An 18,492-nucleotide genomic window follows, 5' to 3' on the forward strand; every position below is an offset into this window, starting at 1 on the left:
GAAAAATTCAGCTCAATGATCTGTTGTGGAAACTTTGACCAAGATATGAATCGTCTCTCATGTGGACAAAGCAGATGGAAGTTTATTTACAACTGAGGTTACAATTAAAAGAGTATTATAGATAGAGATAATAAACAGAAAAAGAGATGTAGCTAGGGAGACCTCCGATAAGGCAGAGAAGTCTGGCATGTGCCCCAAAGCAGGGGTTCTTAAACCAAGAGTCTGGCAACCAGCCATCAGAACATCACCTTACTATCATCGTCACTTGTCATAGGAGAATTAGCATATCCATATGACGTCTGGTTAGGTTAAGGTTAACTCTAAAGAACATTATGTGGCCTAAACATCTGGGCTGTCTCTCCTCAAGGAAGCCGTTATCAACTGTTTTGACTAATCTACCTATAACAATATTTTCTGGACTTGCTAGGATCCAATTAACTAGACCACAGGCGAACATCACAAGGCCACATGTGAAATGTCAGCAAAGAAGGAATTAGCAGTATACATATATACCATGGGATTACAATATTATAGCAATTCATTAGTAAAGACTATAATGATTATTTTTCTTTCTCTAGATCTATAATATGTGCTCCAGTAGACCAACTAACACTTTTGTTTCAGTTGCATCTTTATGCAGATGGAACCCAACTATAATCTACACCTGGCAAAAGTCTATTGCTCTCCGGGGAAAAAAAATGTGTCCGGCTGTCTGCGGTCATGTCTTCTATTTATCTGAAAATTCATGTTTCTAAAACTATCCTACTGTTTCCTAATCTAAATAAGATGTCTCCATCTTGGACTAGAATGACATCATCCTCTAGATATCAATCCCAATGTCTTAGGACTATACTTAACTCTGCTTAGTCCATTTATTTCACTGTCAACTTTCATAAAAATCATTTTTCATATCTATCCCTGCCTCACTGCTGACACTGACCATTTCTTGCCTAGATTACCTTTGTTACTATCTCCTACTAGTCTATAAAACACAGCAGCTAGGTTGATCTTTCTGTTTAATAGTTCTAGTAACTTCTCTTTTCTCCATTGCACATTACATTGGTTGCATGTTTTATTGCAGAATTAAATCCAGACCTCTCCTACCAGGCTACATAGCTCTGCACAATGCTGCAGTCCCTCTCATACCTCTGTCTAGCAGTACAAGTGTCCTTTTTTCTTAGCTGTCATCCTTTCATGTTGCATCCTCTCACTCCATGTCCTATATGCAGGACTTCTCCAGTGCTGCACCCGTTCTGTGGTACTCACTGCCACAGACAATTAGACTTGCTCCTTGTATTCTCAGTTTTACTCATTTCTTCAGGAATACCTATATCCCCTAAGTCCACGGCCTGTATACCACTATACATCATTACAGGTATCTCTACTACATACATTTTTTTTTATGGGCAGGCACATCACTGCCTAAGGCTAGGGCTATATGGCAACTTTGGCTGCAATTCAGGTTGCGCAAATAAAGATCGAGGAGTCGCTAATGTAAGTGAAAGGAGTTGCATTGCAAACCTGAGGGTGTTATATTTCGGATTTCTAGTTTCAAATCAATGTGAAGGAGTTACAAGGCAACACAGTGGCCCTTGGTTGCATAATGTGGTAACAGCCACTGCCTCATTGTTCATTTGTTTTTATTACTGCTCATTTTACTTATTTGCTATATCTTCCATTGTAAAGTGCTACAGAATATGCTGGCACTATAATAATAAAGATTATTAATAAAATTCAATGCCTGTTTTATATCATGTACAAGATATGCCAAGACTTCAAACATGAATTACTAAATGTCAATTAGCAGGGCTCGTAGCTAAGCTTTTAGCTTCTTAATTACTTAATATGCAATCCTCTTTTCGCTTTACATATAAAGTAACAATACAGTAGTGTCCAAGTTTTTGCCATGGTCTGACTTGATTGCTTTTGCATGTGATGCAGCTGGTTTACGGCCACGTACACATATGCCTAGTGAAACAAATTCTTCATATTTCTGAGTGCCCCCCATACGAAGCAAGTCACTAAGGTATTTTCCCTCTAATGTTACACTAACAAAATCTAGCAAAATATTTTAACTAGCAGTTAAAAATAACAACTACGTAAGGCAAATGGAACACAAATATACAGAATCTAACTAGTAATGTACTGTAAAATTGATACTGTTTAAAAATACACAAGTAACCTTCGTTTTAATTGTTGCTAAGTAAAAGAGAATCTATACAGTCTAGTTTCTGCATTACATACCTGCCACATAGATAGGTGAATCATGTTATATTCATACATGCAGAATATCAGAAAAAAATTGTAGTGTTATGGAAATATCAAATGTTGAGTAATTAAGTATTTTTTTTAATCATTGGATTGTACAATCCTGGCTGATTAATTACAAAAACAGCATCCCACCTGTCCATGAGTTTATCTAAGTATGTATTCCTTTCAGTGTTGTGGAGTCGGAGTTGGAATCATGGAGTTGTATATTTTTTTTTTATACAAAGCCAGAGGTGGCTTGAGCTTTCTTAGCCACTCTTGGATTTGGCATAGTTGGGCTGTAGTAAAACAGAGGTCTAGTTTAGAGTTCTGGCCTATCAACTCCACCCCTGAGTTTTGTATTAACTTATTTTCAGGGATCAATGCAGAAATGATATTGAAAAGTGAAAAACGCAATTTTTCCAGAAATAAGCTATATAAGCCCAATATGTTGTGCCTAAAAATATGAACATTCCAAAAGAAGCTGCAATCAGGATAACCCACTTAACAGTCTATGAATTGTTTGTCTATATTTGTCTAATTGTCTTGGACAATTAAATATCTATCTATCTAGCTATCTATCTTTCTGAAAAAATCCAATTTTTCACTTTCCAGCTGTGCACTCCAAAAGATAAATTATTGCAACTCTTGGGGGTAAAATGTTTTCTACACCATTTGAAAAATTCATTGAGGGGTGTAGTTTCCAAAATGGAGACACTACCTGAGGACTTCTACTTTACTGGCACCTTCAGGGCTCTGAAAAAAAGGAACATGACATCTCCAAATCAGTCCCTATAAATCAAAAACCAAAAAGTGCAGCACATTTTCTTCTGTCACCTGATTCTGTGTCCGTTCCTATTGATACTAATGTAAACAATACGATGGAAGAATATATAATGCTCTCCCCAATGTCCACTAACAATATGTATAATGCTGTGGAGATCGCTGCCCAATATGTGTCCACCTGTCACCAAATAAGGGGAAGATGAAACCCCATGGACTGTTATACCCCATTACCACCACCCCCAATCACCCATCCACCCCTGGACCTCCCATTACTGCCCCCTCTAATCACCCTTCCACCCCCATACATCCCAACCCAACCCCCCCTTGCCATATCAACCACTCTCTTTGCTTTGGCAATGCCAAATGAATATTCAGACGTGCCAATAAAGCTCTTCTGATTGATTTAATTTGATTTGATGAGAAGAGGAAAAGCTACATCCTACTGGGAGAAGAGGAGTCGACTGTGCCCAATATGTGTCCACCTGCCACCAAATGAGGGGAAGATGAGACACCAAGGACTATTATACCCCAAATCACCCACACATTCACCCATCCATCCACCCTACAGTAATGTTAACGCTATCTTAGGCTAAGGTCCTCCATTGCAGAAATTGCAGCTTTTTTTTTGCAGATTTTGCTGCGTTTGTTTGAGCCAAATCCAAGAATGCCTGCAAAAGGAATGGGAAATATATAGGAAGTTCTTATACTTCTACCTTCTGCTCCATCCACTCCTGGCTTTGGCTCAAAAACCGCAGCAAAATCTACAACAAAAAAAATCTGCATTTCCTCAACGAGGGGCCTTAGCCTTAGAGTTGGGGGGGGGGGGGAACCAAAGGAAGGAATGGATTGAGTAGAAGGGAGAAGTATAAGTGCTTCTTATATATTTCCTTTTCCCTTTATAGCCACTCTTTGCTTTGGCTCAAAAGTCTGCAACAAAAAAAGCAGTTTTTCTGCAATATGGGAACTTAGCCTTAAATAGTCACAGATATACAAATATTTTATAACAAGATGAAATGATGTAACAGTAATGATGAATTTACCTCAATATGTCACGAAACTTCAAAATCACTTGGATAAGTTAAAGCGTCCTAGAGCTATTACCATATAAAGTAACATGTCAGGTTAGAAAAATGGAGCTCTGTCAGAACATCCAAAACTAGATGTAGCGGGAACGGGTTAAAAATGAGCCTGGTTTCTTTTCACAGGTGTTCCATAGCTAAAACTTAAAGGCCAACACAGCAAACTTCCTTTTTGCACAAATGCAAGCAATTATCAGCGTAATCCTAGGAAAGAATGTGGAGCCAGCAAGAGATTGCACTTGAGTAATGGCAATTATTATTTGACTTCATACAGCAAGGAGTTCACTGCCCCATACAAGGGCCAGACTTAACACTCACTGCCTAGTTCATCTTTATATACGCTCATCCTAAAATCAGCTTTTCTGCAAGTTGTAATGGCTACACTTAGATGACTTAGACAATGTCTGCTTCTATGTACTGTTCTTTATTGTAAGGGAATACCTAAAAAAATAAAAAGGGGTGATGGTGGTGGGATGCTGCGTTTTTTTTGGGGTTTTTTGAGCCGAAGCCAAGAGTGGATAAAACATAATTGAGAAATATAAAAGGGTCTCAGTTGTATTTCTCATTCCTTATCTACTTTGTGTAGCCTCAGCTTAAAATACATAACATGTAGTTATATATATTACATGGTTGAAAGTCCATGACCACGTAAACATTCATCTATGATTGTGAGATCCATCTTCCAAACAGCCACAGAGCATTACACATCTTCCAACTTACTTTACATTTGGCGGTATGCATTCAGATTGTTCTACCAACATTCGCATAGTTAATAATTAATTTCAGACATATCTATTTTTGTCATCCATTTGCCATATCCAATGAAATTGGTCCATCAAAATCCAATACAACTGATTATAGCTGGCATCTGTTTAGCTGACTCAGTTTTCTTATCAGCACTATTTGGTACCATTATTTCTGATTTTGACTTCTGCCTTTCTTTGACTTCATTCCTAATTGTACCTATAGATGCCAGACTCCTGGCAGCTGTCTTCATGCTCCAGTTCTACTATAGCTAGTTTATTGTAGACTGTGTGCCCTGATGCCTGCCATAGTGACCTGTTAAGTGGCCTACTCTACTTCTGGTATAAAACCCTGATATCTACTGGACACCATTCCTGGCATCTCCTGTTCTATGGTAGTCTCTAGTCACAGCTCCTCGTAGTCATTCCTATGTTTTGTATAAATTATGGTCTATATTATTTTATACACCTTTTTTTTTTTTTTTTTTTAAGAAGTATTGCTGCTTTCTCTATTCACTACATACTGCTCACTGGGGCACATTTATTAAGCTACTTGCTCCTTTTTTGGTGTAAATTGAGCCTTATAGTCTTTTTCTTCCTTTCTTTTCACTTCATTGATGAATAATTTGCGCCTTATTTTCTGGATGTTCTGCTGCCACTTTTATGTTTTGTTGAAAAAAGGCAGGCGAGGCCTAAATGGAGGTCCTTTTCATAATGTATTTATGCCTGGTGCCTTTTTAAAAGGGAGTACAAAGAGGCGTAAATGCAATCCGGTACATGGTGGCGTAAAAAATCCCATCATATCAGAAAGTATTAAAAAGGGGCAATTGTGCAATTTTGTTGTAAAAAGGGGTCAAAGTACACATGACTTATGAAGGCGCCTCTAAACACATGTGCACAACATTTAACAAGGAGATCATAAATGGACCCCACAGTAAAACTAGTCATAAAAAAGGCGAACCTGCAAAAAATATGTCCAAAAAAGGGACAGATGATAAATAACCCCAACTGAGTACTATGTGTTTACATAAAGAGAAGACTAAACCGCTACCCTGTTTCCCCGGAAAAAAGACACCCCCCCCCCCTTCACCTTCTGGATCACATACAACCGGCAGTCATGCCGGCGCTCCGCTAAGGAAGCATCAGCATGACTGCCAATTGTTCCCCGCTCCAGTCATATATTTCGTTGGATAATTAATTGTAAGAAACTGTCTTATTTTCGGGGAAACAGGGTATTATCTGCTTCTGTCTTGTCCTCAAGGTATCTAACTGTCCAAAAGAGCAGGAGAGATAAAGTACTGATGGCCAAAGCTGTTGCCACACACTCTGCATATATATGTATACATATTCCTGTTTTAGATATATATGTCTTATACGGTATACACACACACACACACACTTTTACTTTTTTGTGTAGTTCTATGGCCAAAATTTTTCAACACTGTCAAAAAAAGGTTTTCTAGACAAGAGATTACTGCACGTGTGCCCTATCAAGGTCTGTGAATAATGTACAATATACTTTTGATCACATTTTGGTCTCTAAATGTAGAGTACTGTATATTTCCAACAGTATGAAAGTAAGTGTGTGTATAATTCCCTGATTTCTATGCATAAATGTGCCTCAGCACGCTCTCTGAGCTGGGTGGCCTAAGGCTTCATGGATGAACTCCTGTTGATCCTACTTTATAGTTTAGTGGAGCCGATGTACAAAGACCGATATATAATGATGAAAAGACGACATAAAAGTGTGACACTAACAGTCCCAGGGTTCTTTAATATGACTTGTTCTATGGAAGGCATGTCTAATAATTTTGTCATTATTATGAATATAAATTGCAGCTTTCGATCCAAAAGCAGACTACTGTCATAATCTTCAAAGTAGCACTGACATCCCTGTTGCCTGTATGATTCAGACAAGCATCATAGCTACTACCAAAAGCACACTCAATACCTTCCCCAATAAGAAAAATCTGTAATGTCATGTTGTTTAAAAATCCCATTCACCCGTACAATGCTCCATTATCCATAATAATTTCATCAGAATTAAGGACAAATAAACCCATCTGCAGGCAATTTACCTCATATAGGGGCCTGTTCACAGAAGCCTCATTACCGCTACACTGCAGCTCCTGCCACTGTAACCTTGTCTGCAGAAAAGGGAGATGAAATACTCTGGAACAGTCGAATTCAGAAGCTGGACATGAATTTCCCTTATTGTCTGTCCACGCATAACCAGTTATGAAGAATGAATGCAATATCAGTTATGGTCCCAATCAATAAAGCCCGGCAGTGGATATATTCCTCATTTATCTCTTTTTACTTAAAAGATATTAACTACTCCGAATTATATATTTTAACCTCTGCCCATTCAAGCACTGCAAGTGGAGCTCATATTTTGCAAATCTGACCGTGCTTGCTCTATAAAAGGAAGAGTGTCAGGGAAATGACAGCAAGGTTCTTCTAAGTCACACTGAGAGAAATGAAACGCTGGCAAGGGAGGTATACGGACATAATAAAGTTCTGAGCCTGTCAAATTACTGTACATGAATAATGGTGAAAGCATTCTGCCGTTTACTTGCCCAAATTACTCACACTCTGCATAGAAAAGATACAATATGAAAAGATTATGGATGATTTCTTTATGAAATATATAGGATCGCCCATACAAAAGCATGACGCATATCTAAGTATAATTCTGCTGAAGAATCTTCTGATCAATCTCATTGTAGTCAGCTGTGTCTTCTAGATGTCTGGAGAAGTTCTTAGGGTAAGTTCACGCAGGGTTTTTTGGTCCGGAACCTGAGGCAGAGTCCGCCTCAGATTCCGGACCAACATACGGGTAGCTGCGACTGGATGCCGGTGCAGTTCATCGGCATCCAGCCGTGCACTCCACCTGTATACAGCAAGTACCCCAGAGATTTTTATTTTAGTGGTTGTTATCCTACAAATAACAAGTATAATAACATTTGCTACTTATAACTGCAATTGAAGAACCAACACGCAGTTCTTCAACAAAAAATCTCAGAACTGCTGATCATAGTATCATATACAGCACTTGACTACAATGTGCTTCGTAAGATCACTCTCACAGTGACTGGAATAAAGCTGCTGACAAGCTGTCAGGGAAGATATTACTTTAGGAAATCCCACAATATGGGTTTAATGATAGTGGGACTTTCAACTTAAATTTGCATTCCATGACTTTGTACAGTGATCTCCTTCTTCCCCTTCTAGTATACTTACTAGAATCACAAACATGCTGCTTAAGAGTTTTGAGAGGCTTTAACATTGATGGCATATCAATATCAAATTGGTGAAAATCCTGCTCTGGGAACCAGACAAGTGGCACTTGCGCAAGCACTGTGGACACTTTATTACCAAGCATGTTCCTACCCATACTGTAGTTATTGTGTACCATTCACAGCAGCAACAAAATGCATGACACTACCTGGTAATCAATAAAGAGTAAGAAGAAGCCATCAACAATAAAGTTCTGGAAAACCTCTTAAAGGAATTCTATCATTGGTGTCTGTTCAGAGCGGTAATGCTTATGCCTGGGCACCATTTTGTTGCTATAGAACTCAGTATACTGCTCAGTATGTTGTTCTATAGCGACCTACACCAAAATGGCACTCAGGCATGCGCAGTACCTCGTGTCCGAGCACCATTTTGGCGTAGCTCGGTAGAGTCACGTTCCCGGCCACATATATTCTCTTGCTTTACAAACTGCTCTCAACTGCTGAACAGTGATAACGGCTTGTATCGTGATCGTTGTGTCTGTTACCTCTGTATGTAAATCCAGAGTTAACTGGTGGCCTGAGATGAAAAGCAGGAAGTGTAGGGGAGAGGAGACAAGAGAGCAGATGAAACCCAGAGATAAACTGTATCTACATTTCATGCTGACCCCATATTGTTAGACCTACAGTAAGCACAGTCTAGTGGAAGAGGAGGCATTGTATTTTTTTTCCTTTTTCTTATATAGCTGCACCATATTCTACAGCGTAGTACAGAGATTGCCATAACTCATATCAATCAGGTAGAGAAATTTAATGGCAATAATCTGAGCCTATCTGCATGCTTCAGTCTACTGCACAAGGTCAGGGAGATACTTTATTTCATCCTTATTAGAAGTGGAACTTTGTTCTAGATATTTAGTAAGATGAACTGAAGCACTGTTCAATGTAAACCTGACTCCCCTTACAGTGTGTGCGATCAGCCTTTCAGCAAATCACAGTAAGTACTGTATATTGCAGTCTGGGCTCCTGGCAGCAAAGGCAGAATAGCCGGTATCAATATGTTATAAATGGCAACCATTAATAGCAGTGAGATAGCAGCAGAGGCTAACATTGCAGCGGAAGGGACCTAAAAATCAAGAAAAATCAAATGAAAGCATCATAACTCAAAACTAACTTTGTTCAGACCAGCTGATCATATTTAAAATGGTGTCCCAACCAAAGATCTTCATGGCATATGTCATAAATGCCTTATATTTGGGACAAGACAGGTTTTATAATCTTTGCCTTACAACACAAAGCAGAGGCCGCTGTAGACGCTGGAAATACTTTTGTCTTCAGTGAAGCCTATGGTGCACTGCTAACTCTTCTATTCTTGATCTCCTATGTGCTGAGGCAGATAATTGCCATGTAAAGCAAATCATAAGATAAGTGGGGACCCCCATCTATGTTATGAGAGATTCTGACATATCAGCTCACATAGACAATGTGCAAATTCAGGCGCATTTTCATTTCTTGTATGCCAGTTTTATGGCATTTCATACACTGGTCCTTCTAAATCACCCACATTGGTTTGGTATTACTTTGCTTTATGCCCGCTATCTGTATTCTAGAAGCCACACGTTGGATTGACAAAACAGAGCAAGCGAGAACACTTTTGATCAGCAGAGATTCCCTGTCTTCTCAATTCCATGTAACATCTGCTGTGCTAGGTAAAATTCACACACTGTTTGATTTTTGGTTTATATTCCAAAGAGAAATTCACCAAAAAAAACTGGAGTACAATATATGTGAATAGGTTGTACAAAACCTTATTCACATAGTGCAGAAAATGAGCCAATTGAGGCAGATTTATTAAGGCCCGGTTCACATCTGCGCATGGGTTTCTATTCGGGATGTGGGGGGGGTATAGGGTGGGTCTGCTCGGGGACCCCCTGAATGGAAATCTAATCCGCATAAAAAAGCCGTTACCATAAGAAATCCGCGTGCCCCATAGGCTATAATGGGGTTCGTGTGGTTTCCGCTCAGTTTCTGCATGAAAATTGCTGCTTGTAGGACTTTTCTCTCCGCAATTTTCATGCCAAAAGGAGAACAAAATGCCCCGAACACAGATGTCAACCAGGTCTAAGCTTTAAGTCCTAGCTGTATTGCACTGCATGACATTCACACAACCAGCAGGAATATTAACAGCAAAGAAAGAAAAAAAATCGCACTCAGAAAACTAAAGATAATAATATGGCCTAGACTTATTGGAATATACAGTATATATCAAGACTGGAGTTTTGTACGCCTCTACAATGGGAGTCTACCTCAGTCAGGAATGTCTTATCTGTTGCATATTTTTCTACCTTAGGGTAAGTTCACACGTTCACAGTCCTGCGCGAGTTTTGACACAGAGAGAGACGCGGTGAGCCACGTCTCTCTCTGGTCAAAACCCGCCTGCCGCGACCATCGCGGTCGCGGCTTTCCCCTCCTATGTCGGCTCAAATGAATGAGCCGACATAGGAGGGTGTTGCCGCTAGGCGGAAGCCGCGGCCCAGCGCGCCGCGGTTTCCACCTGAAGATAGCAGCAGCCCGCCACTAACGGAAAAAGAAGCCCGGCGGTCTGCATAGACCACCATTGTAAAGGGGCGGATTTTGAAGCGAAATCCGCTGTCAAAATGCACCCCTTTGCCCACGTGTGAACGAGCCCTTAGGGTGCATTCACACTGAGTATACGCTGAGCTGATTCTGAAGTGTTTTACGTTCAGAATCAGCTCAGCGTATACTCAGTGTGAATGCACCCTTACAATTAACCCTGCACGTCATACAAAATCCACAGGCAAATCCTCAGGAATTTCTGCACGTAACAAATGTTATGTACTATAACTTCCCCAGCAGGTAAACCTAACTTTAGAGACCCATAATAGGTAAGGCCACCTTGCACATCTTATATCCCTGCGGTTTATTTTTTATAAAACATGTACATGTACATAGAATATATTTCCCTTCCACAATATGTAAAGAACCTTAAAACGTACAAGCCTAAATACAATTTTGTACTTTGACACATAAAACTGTAGAAAAACTATTGATGCTAATCCTGAATTTCTTCTGAAGCTTTGGATAGTGATTTACTAATCCTAATATCTATGGAAAACTACTAGCCAGTCCCATCTTTGTCTAAAAACATGACTGTGTAGAACTAGGAGCTCACATGATAAAGCACAATACGACGGTCACATGCATTCTTTCATCCCTGGTCACAGGTTGGTACCAATCTGTTACGGAAAACAAGAATTGTGTGTTATTACAGTAAGTGAAGTCTACAGGGAGTGAGGTTCTATACATCTGGCTTGTGCACAACATACAGTCATGTACAAACATTTTAGGCAGGTATAGGGAAATTATGCAAACTTACAATGTTAGAAGTTTTAGTTTATTTTTGTCAATTAACAAAATTACAGTTAAAGTAAATGAACAAAGGAGAAATCAAAATCACATCAATATTTAGAGTGACGACCCTTTGCCTTCGCAGCAGCATCAACTCTTCTAGATACACTTGCACTAACTTTATGAAGGAAAGTTGTTCCAAACACCTTGGAGAAATTTCACTTCGATTAACTGACTTTCCATTTAGGATATTTTGTGATTATTTGCCCAGTCCTAGTACTGTATATATTTGAAAGAGGATTATAAGAAAGGACATATAAAGATATCCATCACCCACATCATGCTGTTGAACCAGTGGTCCTCTGTTTCAGACAGTGCAGTCTGCTATACCTATCTATACTGTTGAAAAAACGGTATGCTAAAACATAGCTACCAGAAAAACACAGAAAGAACTCTTTTCGTTCATCAGGTGAGTGGAGTCTATGTTAAGAATGTTAGGATAGGTCATCAATATGTGCTCAGTATCGGGCTGATACCCTGCCCCTCAGCGATCAGCTGTTTGGGACTTCTGCCAGGCCTGCCACTATACAGTGTACAGAGCTGGCTCCATTCATAGTGGCCAAGCTGTGATATTACAGCTCTGTTGCCATTTACTCTGCCTGGCAGCAGTCCCAAGCGACGACTATTGTGTGCTAGCCTCTCGACCTATCGGATATTGACAAAAAAAAGCATCACGTGGGGCCCGACCTCAACCACACAAAAGGTAATCACATTGCCAACATCAAGTTACTAGACAAAATGCTGGAACAAGAGTAATGTTATTATGAATGTGTGTATAAACTGTGGAAGGCTCATCGGTACCCATTATGGGTACCACACAACCCCTTTTACCTAAGGGTGACCACAATAGCTCTCATAAAGACCAGAAGCCAGATCTCTGGTCATCTCTGAGCAACAAGACATTTTGGGACCCCGATGAGGTAAGTCACTTAATAGGTGTATATATACATTCTGTAAGGACGTATCTGACAAGTCATCATAGTAATATAATTACCACCTTAGTTACAGTAACATTAATAAGTGTACGATAATGAGCAATGTTATAGCAGCATCTTCAGACTGCCGACATACTTGGTACTAAAACAAGAACGCAGCTGGTAATGAATCTCAGCTGTTGTGCAGAGGTCAAACATGGAACCAAGAGAAAACGTCTCAGCTTCTTTACAGCGTTGGCTTTCATGCCTGGTTGCTAAACGCACAGTTTAATTACATAGTTAGGCGGATGAAGCCACATTTCTATATTTCTACATCTTTATTTACCAGCGTGTTACTGCATTTCTATGTTTCCGAAAAGATTTAACAGCTCAATTCAAAGACAGTTCTCTGAATTTCAGCTACCCAGACTAAACCTTGAAAGAGTCTCCAGTTCAATGGATATGGTAAGAAGCCGAGTACAAATTCTTGTGGCAATGGTAAGTAACACCGTCTGTGAGACATCAAAACTAGAATGTAAACTCAGCAATACAGACGGTGCGAGCCTGAAGTCCTGGCTGCATTGCACCGCGCGGCATTCACACAACCAGCAGGAATATAAACAGCGAGGAGGGAAAAAAAATCCCACTTGGAAGACTTAGAAAGAAGGAAAGTCAACCATGTTTAGTAGTTATTTACAGGGTAAAGACAATGGTATGACCTAGACTCAGTGGGGTAAATTTATCAAGACTAGAGTTTTGTACACCAGTCTTAATAAAGGTTCGACTTCTTAATAAATCATTCACTGTCCTGGGTGCCAGAATGGAAACCTACACCAGTCAGGAACTAGTATACATTTCTATTATAACTCATGCCAGAAAACTGCTGTGTAATGAATATGTCAGACCAAGACGTCCCCAACCTGCCCCACTTGGGAAGCAAGGCACAGAACCAGGAATGTGACACATCTCTGGTGTAATAAAGGGCATTGCGCCAAACATGTGCCACATTATCCCAGTTTTCTGAAGTAGATAAGTTCATAACTTCTCCCCTCTCAGTATATCTACTGGCATGGAAGAATTATAGGTAATTTATTACTTATCTATGACATAAGAGCTAGAATCTGACAACAAGCAGATGAAACAAATATGAAGAATGAATTTAGGTTTGACACCTCAGATGCTTTAAAGGGATGGTATCGCTGAACACAAATTCTGCACAAACAAATGCTCTATTGTGTAATATTGCACAAATAATATTTTGTGTGCTTGACTATGAAGGTCATTGGGGAGAATTGCAAGTGTATGCAAGTGTTTGTACAGCATAAGCAGACAGAAACAACCTATATAGTCTTCCGATTTGGGACCTTAAAGGAGCGTGTCCAAGTTTTTAATGTTATCCCCTAACCACAGGAGAACAAAGATACCAATTCTTGTGATCGGTGAGGTTTCCGGCGGTTGGACTCCCAATGATCAGCATTTTATATCCAGCACTGGGGACCTACGTTTTAATCTGACCAAGGGCAACATCTCCATACAGTTTATATGTTCCTCTCCATGTTTGCATGGGTTTCCTCCAAAGACATTCCCTTCGTTCACATCTGCGTTCAGTATTCCGTTCAGGAAGTCCACATGGGTACCCCCCGAAAGGAATACCAAACGCAACTGGAAGCGGTGTGCAGTAAAAGCACATGGACCCCATAGACTATAATGGGGTCCATGTGCTGGCTGCGCGCTGCCCGCACGAATCATGCGGGCAGGAAAGTAGATTGCAAACTACTTTCCTGTCCGCATGATCCCTGGAGAGATCTGGCGGCAAGCACACTGGCCCCATTATAGTTTATGGGGTCTGTGTGCCTTCACTGGCACACCGCTTGTAGTTGTGTTCGGTATTCCATTCGGGGGGTCCTCATGCGGACTCGCCTGGACGGAATACCAACGCAGATGTGAACAAGGCTATTCTTATAGGGAAAGTCAATTGTGAAGGCTACTTAGGGCGGTGAGTGATGAATATGAAGCTCTGCAGAAAAATGTTGGTGCTACATACACAAGAGATAACACAATACTGAAGCCTTGTGTTGCAGAAATGCAGCTTTTTTTTTTTTGCAGATTTTGCTGCTGCTTTTTGGGCCAAACCTAGGATTGAGCAGAAGGGAGAAATAGAAGGGCTTCCTATATATTTCCCATTCATTTAACTAAAAAAAAAAATGCAGCAAAATCTGCAAAAAAAAAAAGCTGCATTTCTGTAATGTGGGACCTCATCCTAAAACTTGGGGCAGCCCCTTTAAGTAAAGCTTTTTATACATAGATGTTTCCCAGCAGGCAAATTAGAAAGTACTCTGAATAAGTAAAAAAAAAAAAAAACAAACATAAAAGAAGCAACACTGGCCTCATCAAGCCTCCACCACTTGTGTTCCCATGCTTTCCAGGTCTCTGCTGGCCTGTGGTCCCTCTCAAATAAAAGGAAAATGACTTCTCAGCCAATGACTGGCTGCAGTAGGTCCTCATTTCTAATCTCAGCAAGTGCTTGGCTGAATGACATTTCCTAGGCGTCATGCAGGATCAGGAAACATAATGCTGAGCATTGTCAGAATGGCAGGGACAGGGGATCAGTAAGGTATCACTGATTCAGATATGCCAGGCTGATGAAAGGACTCTACATTTATCACCTCAAGATTACATTATTATAACACAACATAACAATAATCTTGAGAATATGAGCATCTAACACAGGTAGATGAGTATATTGCACCTCACAACACACTGCAAGGAAGACTTCAATTTCATGAGTCACAGCTAATATTCTGTACTAAACAATATCCATAAAACAAAATACTAGACAATATAGCATCTAAAAGGAGAACTATGAAGAGCTGTTACATGCTTTGATGATTTCCCATATACACAGGAAAACGCTTATCAACTCATAAGAAAACATGCCCTTCCACTGACATGTCCAGGTGAAGACACAATCTCAAGAAAGTTGGTTTCTTATTGACAGGAAGTGTATTTTTATTTTCTACTGATGAATTTGTAAGCAGAATATATGTGAATAATATATGTTGCACTGAGCTGCCTTCAGGTGAATACAGTAGACAAAAACAGAAATAACTAGAACATAAACAGGAACCAAAGTGGTATCCAATAGCGTGATTCAAAGAGTTAAATCACTTTGGACCACCCATCTCGCCTTGCCAAAGCACAGACGGTGATGTCTTTAATCGATTCAGTCGAGTTCAACATGGCCCAAAGTGTTTCTAGGCAAATACGGCACTAAAGTGGGCTCCATTTTACCGATTCGATAAGTTTGTGTTATTATAAATTAAATGACTTTTGGCCACTGAGCTCACACTACAAACACACAGACAGGGATACCCTGCATTAAATTTAGTTAATGGCCCAAAGTGCCTCTGGCAATAAAAACTTGCATCAAAGTGGGCATATAGCCACTCTCTACTAATCTGAATAAGTAACTGGTGTCTTGAAAGGGATGAAATACTCCTGGCCCAATAATCTCACACTGTCAAATTCAGACTAAAGCCCCATGTAGCGAGCTGCAGCCTAAAAGCGCTGTTAGAAAAAACGTAACAGAAACGAATTGTGTTTTTTCCCCACAGCACTTTTCATAGAACGTCCACAGAGTTTTCCTGCGCCGACTTCCTGCTTCCATTATACCTATACGGACACCGCCAGCATTTCCGTAGGTATATCTCACATGCTGCGATTTACAAAAAACGTGGATGTTTTCGAAAACAAAGCTTTTCCGCAGCAGTTTTATTTCCTGCAATGTGTGGCTTCATGTTTGACATATCTAGAGCTGTCAATCATATCTCGTGGCTGTGATTTATTATAGTAAGGAATCCATGATTGATAACATGAAGTGCTCACCCGCCATTGCTAGTTCATACCCCGCTGAAAAAACTTTGGTTTTTGGAATCACAGACCTGCAACATAGTTGCCAAGTGCTTTACATAATGCTGCAGTTGCTGGAGCCCGTTTATGGTCCTAAAAAGACCTGACAGGTCCCTTTTAACCCTTTCAAAACACCAGTTACTAATTCAAATCAATAAAAAGTAGTCATCTGTCCGGTCTCAAGCCAATATTTATGCCCTGGAGATTAAAAGTTATTTCAACTCCTTCAAAATTCCAATTTTATTATTCATCTGTTAAAAATGGCATCCTGCCTCTGATGCCAATTTTTGTGCTCAGAACAACTTTGGGTCAGGCTGAACTCTACAGAATGTCATGCAGGACAATCCTTAGTGGGTATGGGCAATGTCAGAGCACCATTGGCTCAGGTCGGTTAACCCTACGTAGATCAATAAAAAGTGCTAAGTTACCGACACTGATGATGCTTTCCTGTCCAAAACCACTTTTGGACATAATTCTGATGTGGGAAACCTTTATCTGTGAAATCACAGGGTTAAAATCCTTTAACTCTTTAAAAAGACTGGTTAATTCAGATCAATAAAAGATGGCAGCCTGCCCACATCTCCATGCCAGTTTGTATGCCCAGAAGCTCTCTGAACCAGGCTGAAATGAATCTGATACTGGGCATCACCCTCTGCGTATGAGATCATTGGCCAAAAGTCATTTAACCCTTTTGTGCCAGCTCTTTCTGTGCCTGTGTTCACAGCAGGGCACCTGACAGCTATGTATTCATTAATCGATCAGTAAAAAACACAAGTACGTTTCCTGTGGATGAATAAAATGAATAAAACATGAATTGAAAACAAACAATTTCAACATGGAAACAGATCCAAAGCATCTGCCATATTTCACCAATGATACACCTCATGCTGGCTCCCAATTCAGACCATATGTACAGGACACGTGATGAGGCGCACTATGGAGCCCTGGCGACCACCAGAACATGGGCAAAGTTTGAGGTCTGCAGGTGCTGGATGGGGAGGCACATGCCAGGGTGACAGGGCACGCAGGGGCTCTCTGACATTGCTGCCTGCCACAGCACCTGTACTCACCCAGGTAGAGGCGCAGGTCCAGCAGGATCTGGGGGGGTCCTCCATTCAGCTGGTAGAAGAGGGAGCCCAGGCAGAAGAGCAGCAGAGTGGCCATGCAGAAGCCATAGTCTCGCAGGGAGCAGCGCAGAGACAACCTGGGGAGCCGCTCTCTGCTGCCAGGGCCACCGGGCACATTGTTCTGGGGGACATGATGGCTTATGTGGTTATTGTTAGTGGTCTTCTTCATCATATCTCCTCCTTACACAGCCCGGCAGGAAGAGCTCACCCATCCGCCTGAAGAAGACAAGAGCTGCTGCCTTCTGGCTCATTGGAGAAGTTGGAGGCAGAGTTTGGGAGAAGCCTCTTAAGTTAGCCGATGTGTTCCCTCCATTGGCCGGACACTGGGGGTGAGTGCCAGGCTGCTGCTTGTCTACTTGCCGTCCTGCTTGTGCTTCCCTCCGGCTGTGCTGACCTCTGGTGATATGTACGGCTGACGACCCTCCTCCACCTCGTCTTCTTCGCTATCTCTCCAGTGCTCGCCCCTCCTTCTCCTCACTCACTTCTCCCGTCCTGACTCCCCTCACACAGTCCCTCTCTCCCGGACGCAGTAGTGCAGAGCTGCAGGGCACAGTGAGGCAGCCCCGGCTCCTGCTCGGCCCTGCTGCTGCTGCTGCTTCTCCTCAGGTTACGTGTGCTATCACATTACCCTTCTCCCCTCTCTACTGTAGGCTGCGCGTTTTTTTGCATCGTGCAGATAGGAAGAAAGTTGTTTTCATTTCTCGCTTTTTCAGCCTTGCCCATCCCCCCACATTCTCTTCGGAGTTTTCGTTATTTCCACACCAGCGACCTCTGGGGGCTTCAGCTGGATTTCTCCATGACAGGGGTTTCACATCCAGCGGACCCCAAAAGGAGCTGATGGAAGAAAGTGTGCAGATAAGTAGAGAGAGACAAGATCTGTCAGGAGGTGAGAGGCTTTCTGGTGCATTGTAATGTGCTGCAAGTCTCACACATCATATGTCAGTCTTATTCACTGGCTCCATCTCAGCAGGCCCTGGGTGCCAGAGCAGAAATCTGAGGGGCCAAGGTGTCCCCACTACGCC

At 41.1% G+C, this 18,492-nt stretch overlaps 1 protein-coding gene across 1 annotated transcript in view; it reads right to left on the reverse strand.

The window, feature by feature from the left end:
- Positions 1–18,177, reverse strand: part of UST (uronyl 2-sulfotransferase) — a 229,214-nt gene extending 211,037 nt beyond the window's left edge. Inside the window, exon 1 of the mRNA XM_075267888.1 lies at positions 17,414–18,177. Within this exon, the coding sequence (XP_075123989.1) occupies positions 17,414–17,642 (229 nt within the window). The 5' untranslated portion in view covers positions 17,643–18,177. The remainder of the gene's footprint in view (positions 1–17,413) is intronic.
- Between the last annotated feature and the right edge of the window lie 315 nt (positions 18,178–18,492).

Source organism: Leptodactylus fuscus, chromosome 3, assembly GCF_031893055.1.
Source record: "Leptodactylus fuscus isolate aLepFus1 chromosome 3, aLepFus1.hap2, whole genome shotgun sequence".
Lineage (NCBI taxonomy): Eukaryota > Metazoa > Chordata > Amphibia > Anura > Leptodactylidae > Leptodactylus > Leptodactylus fuscus.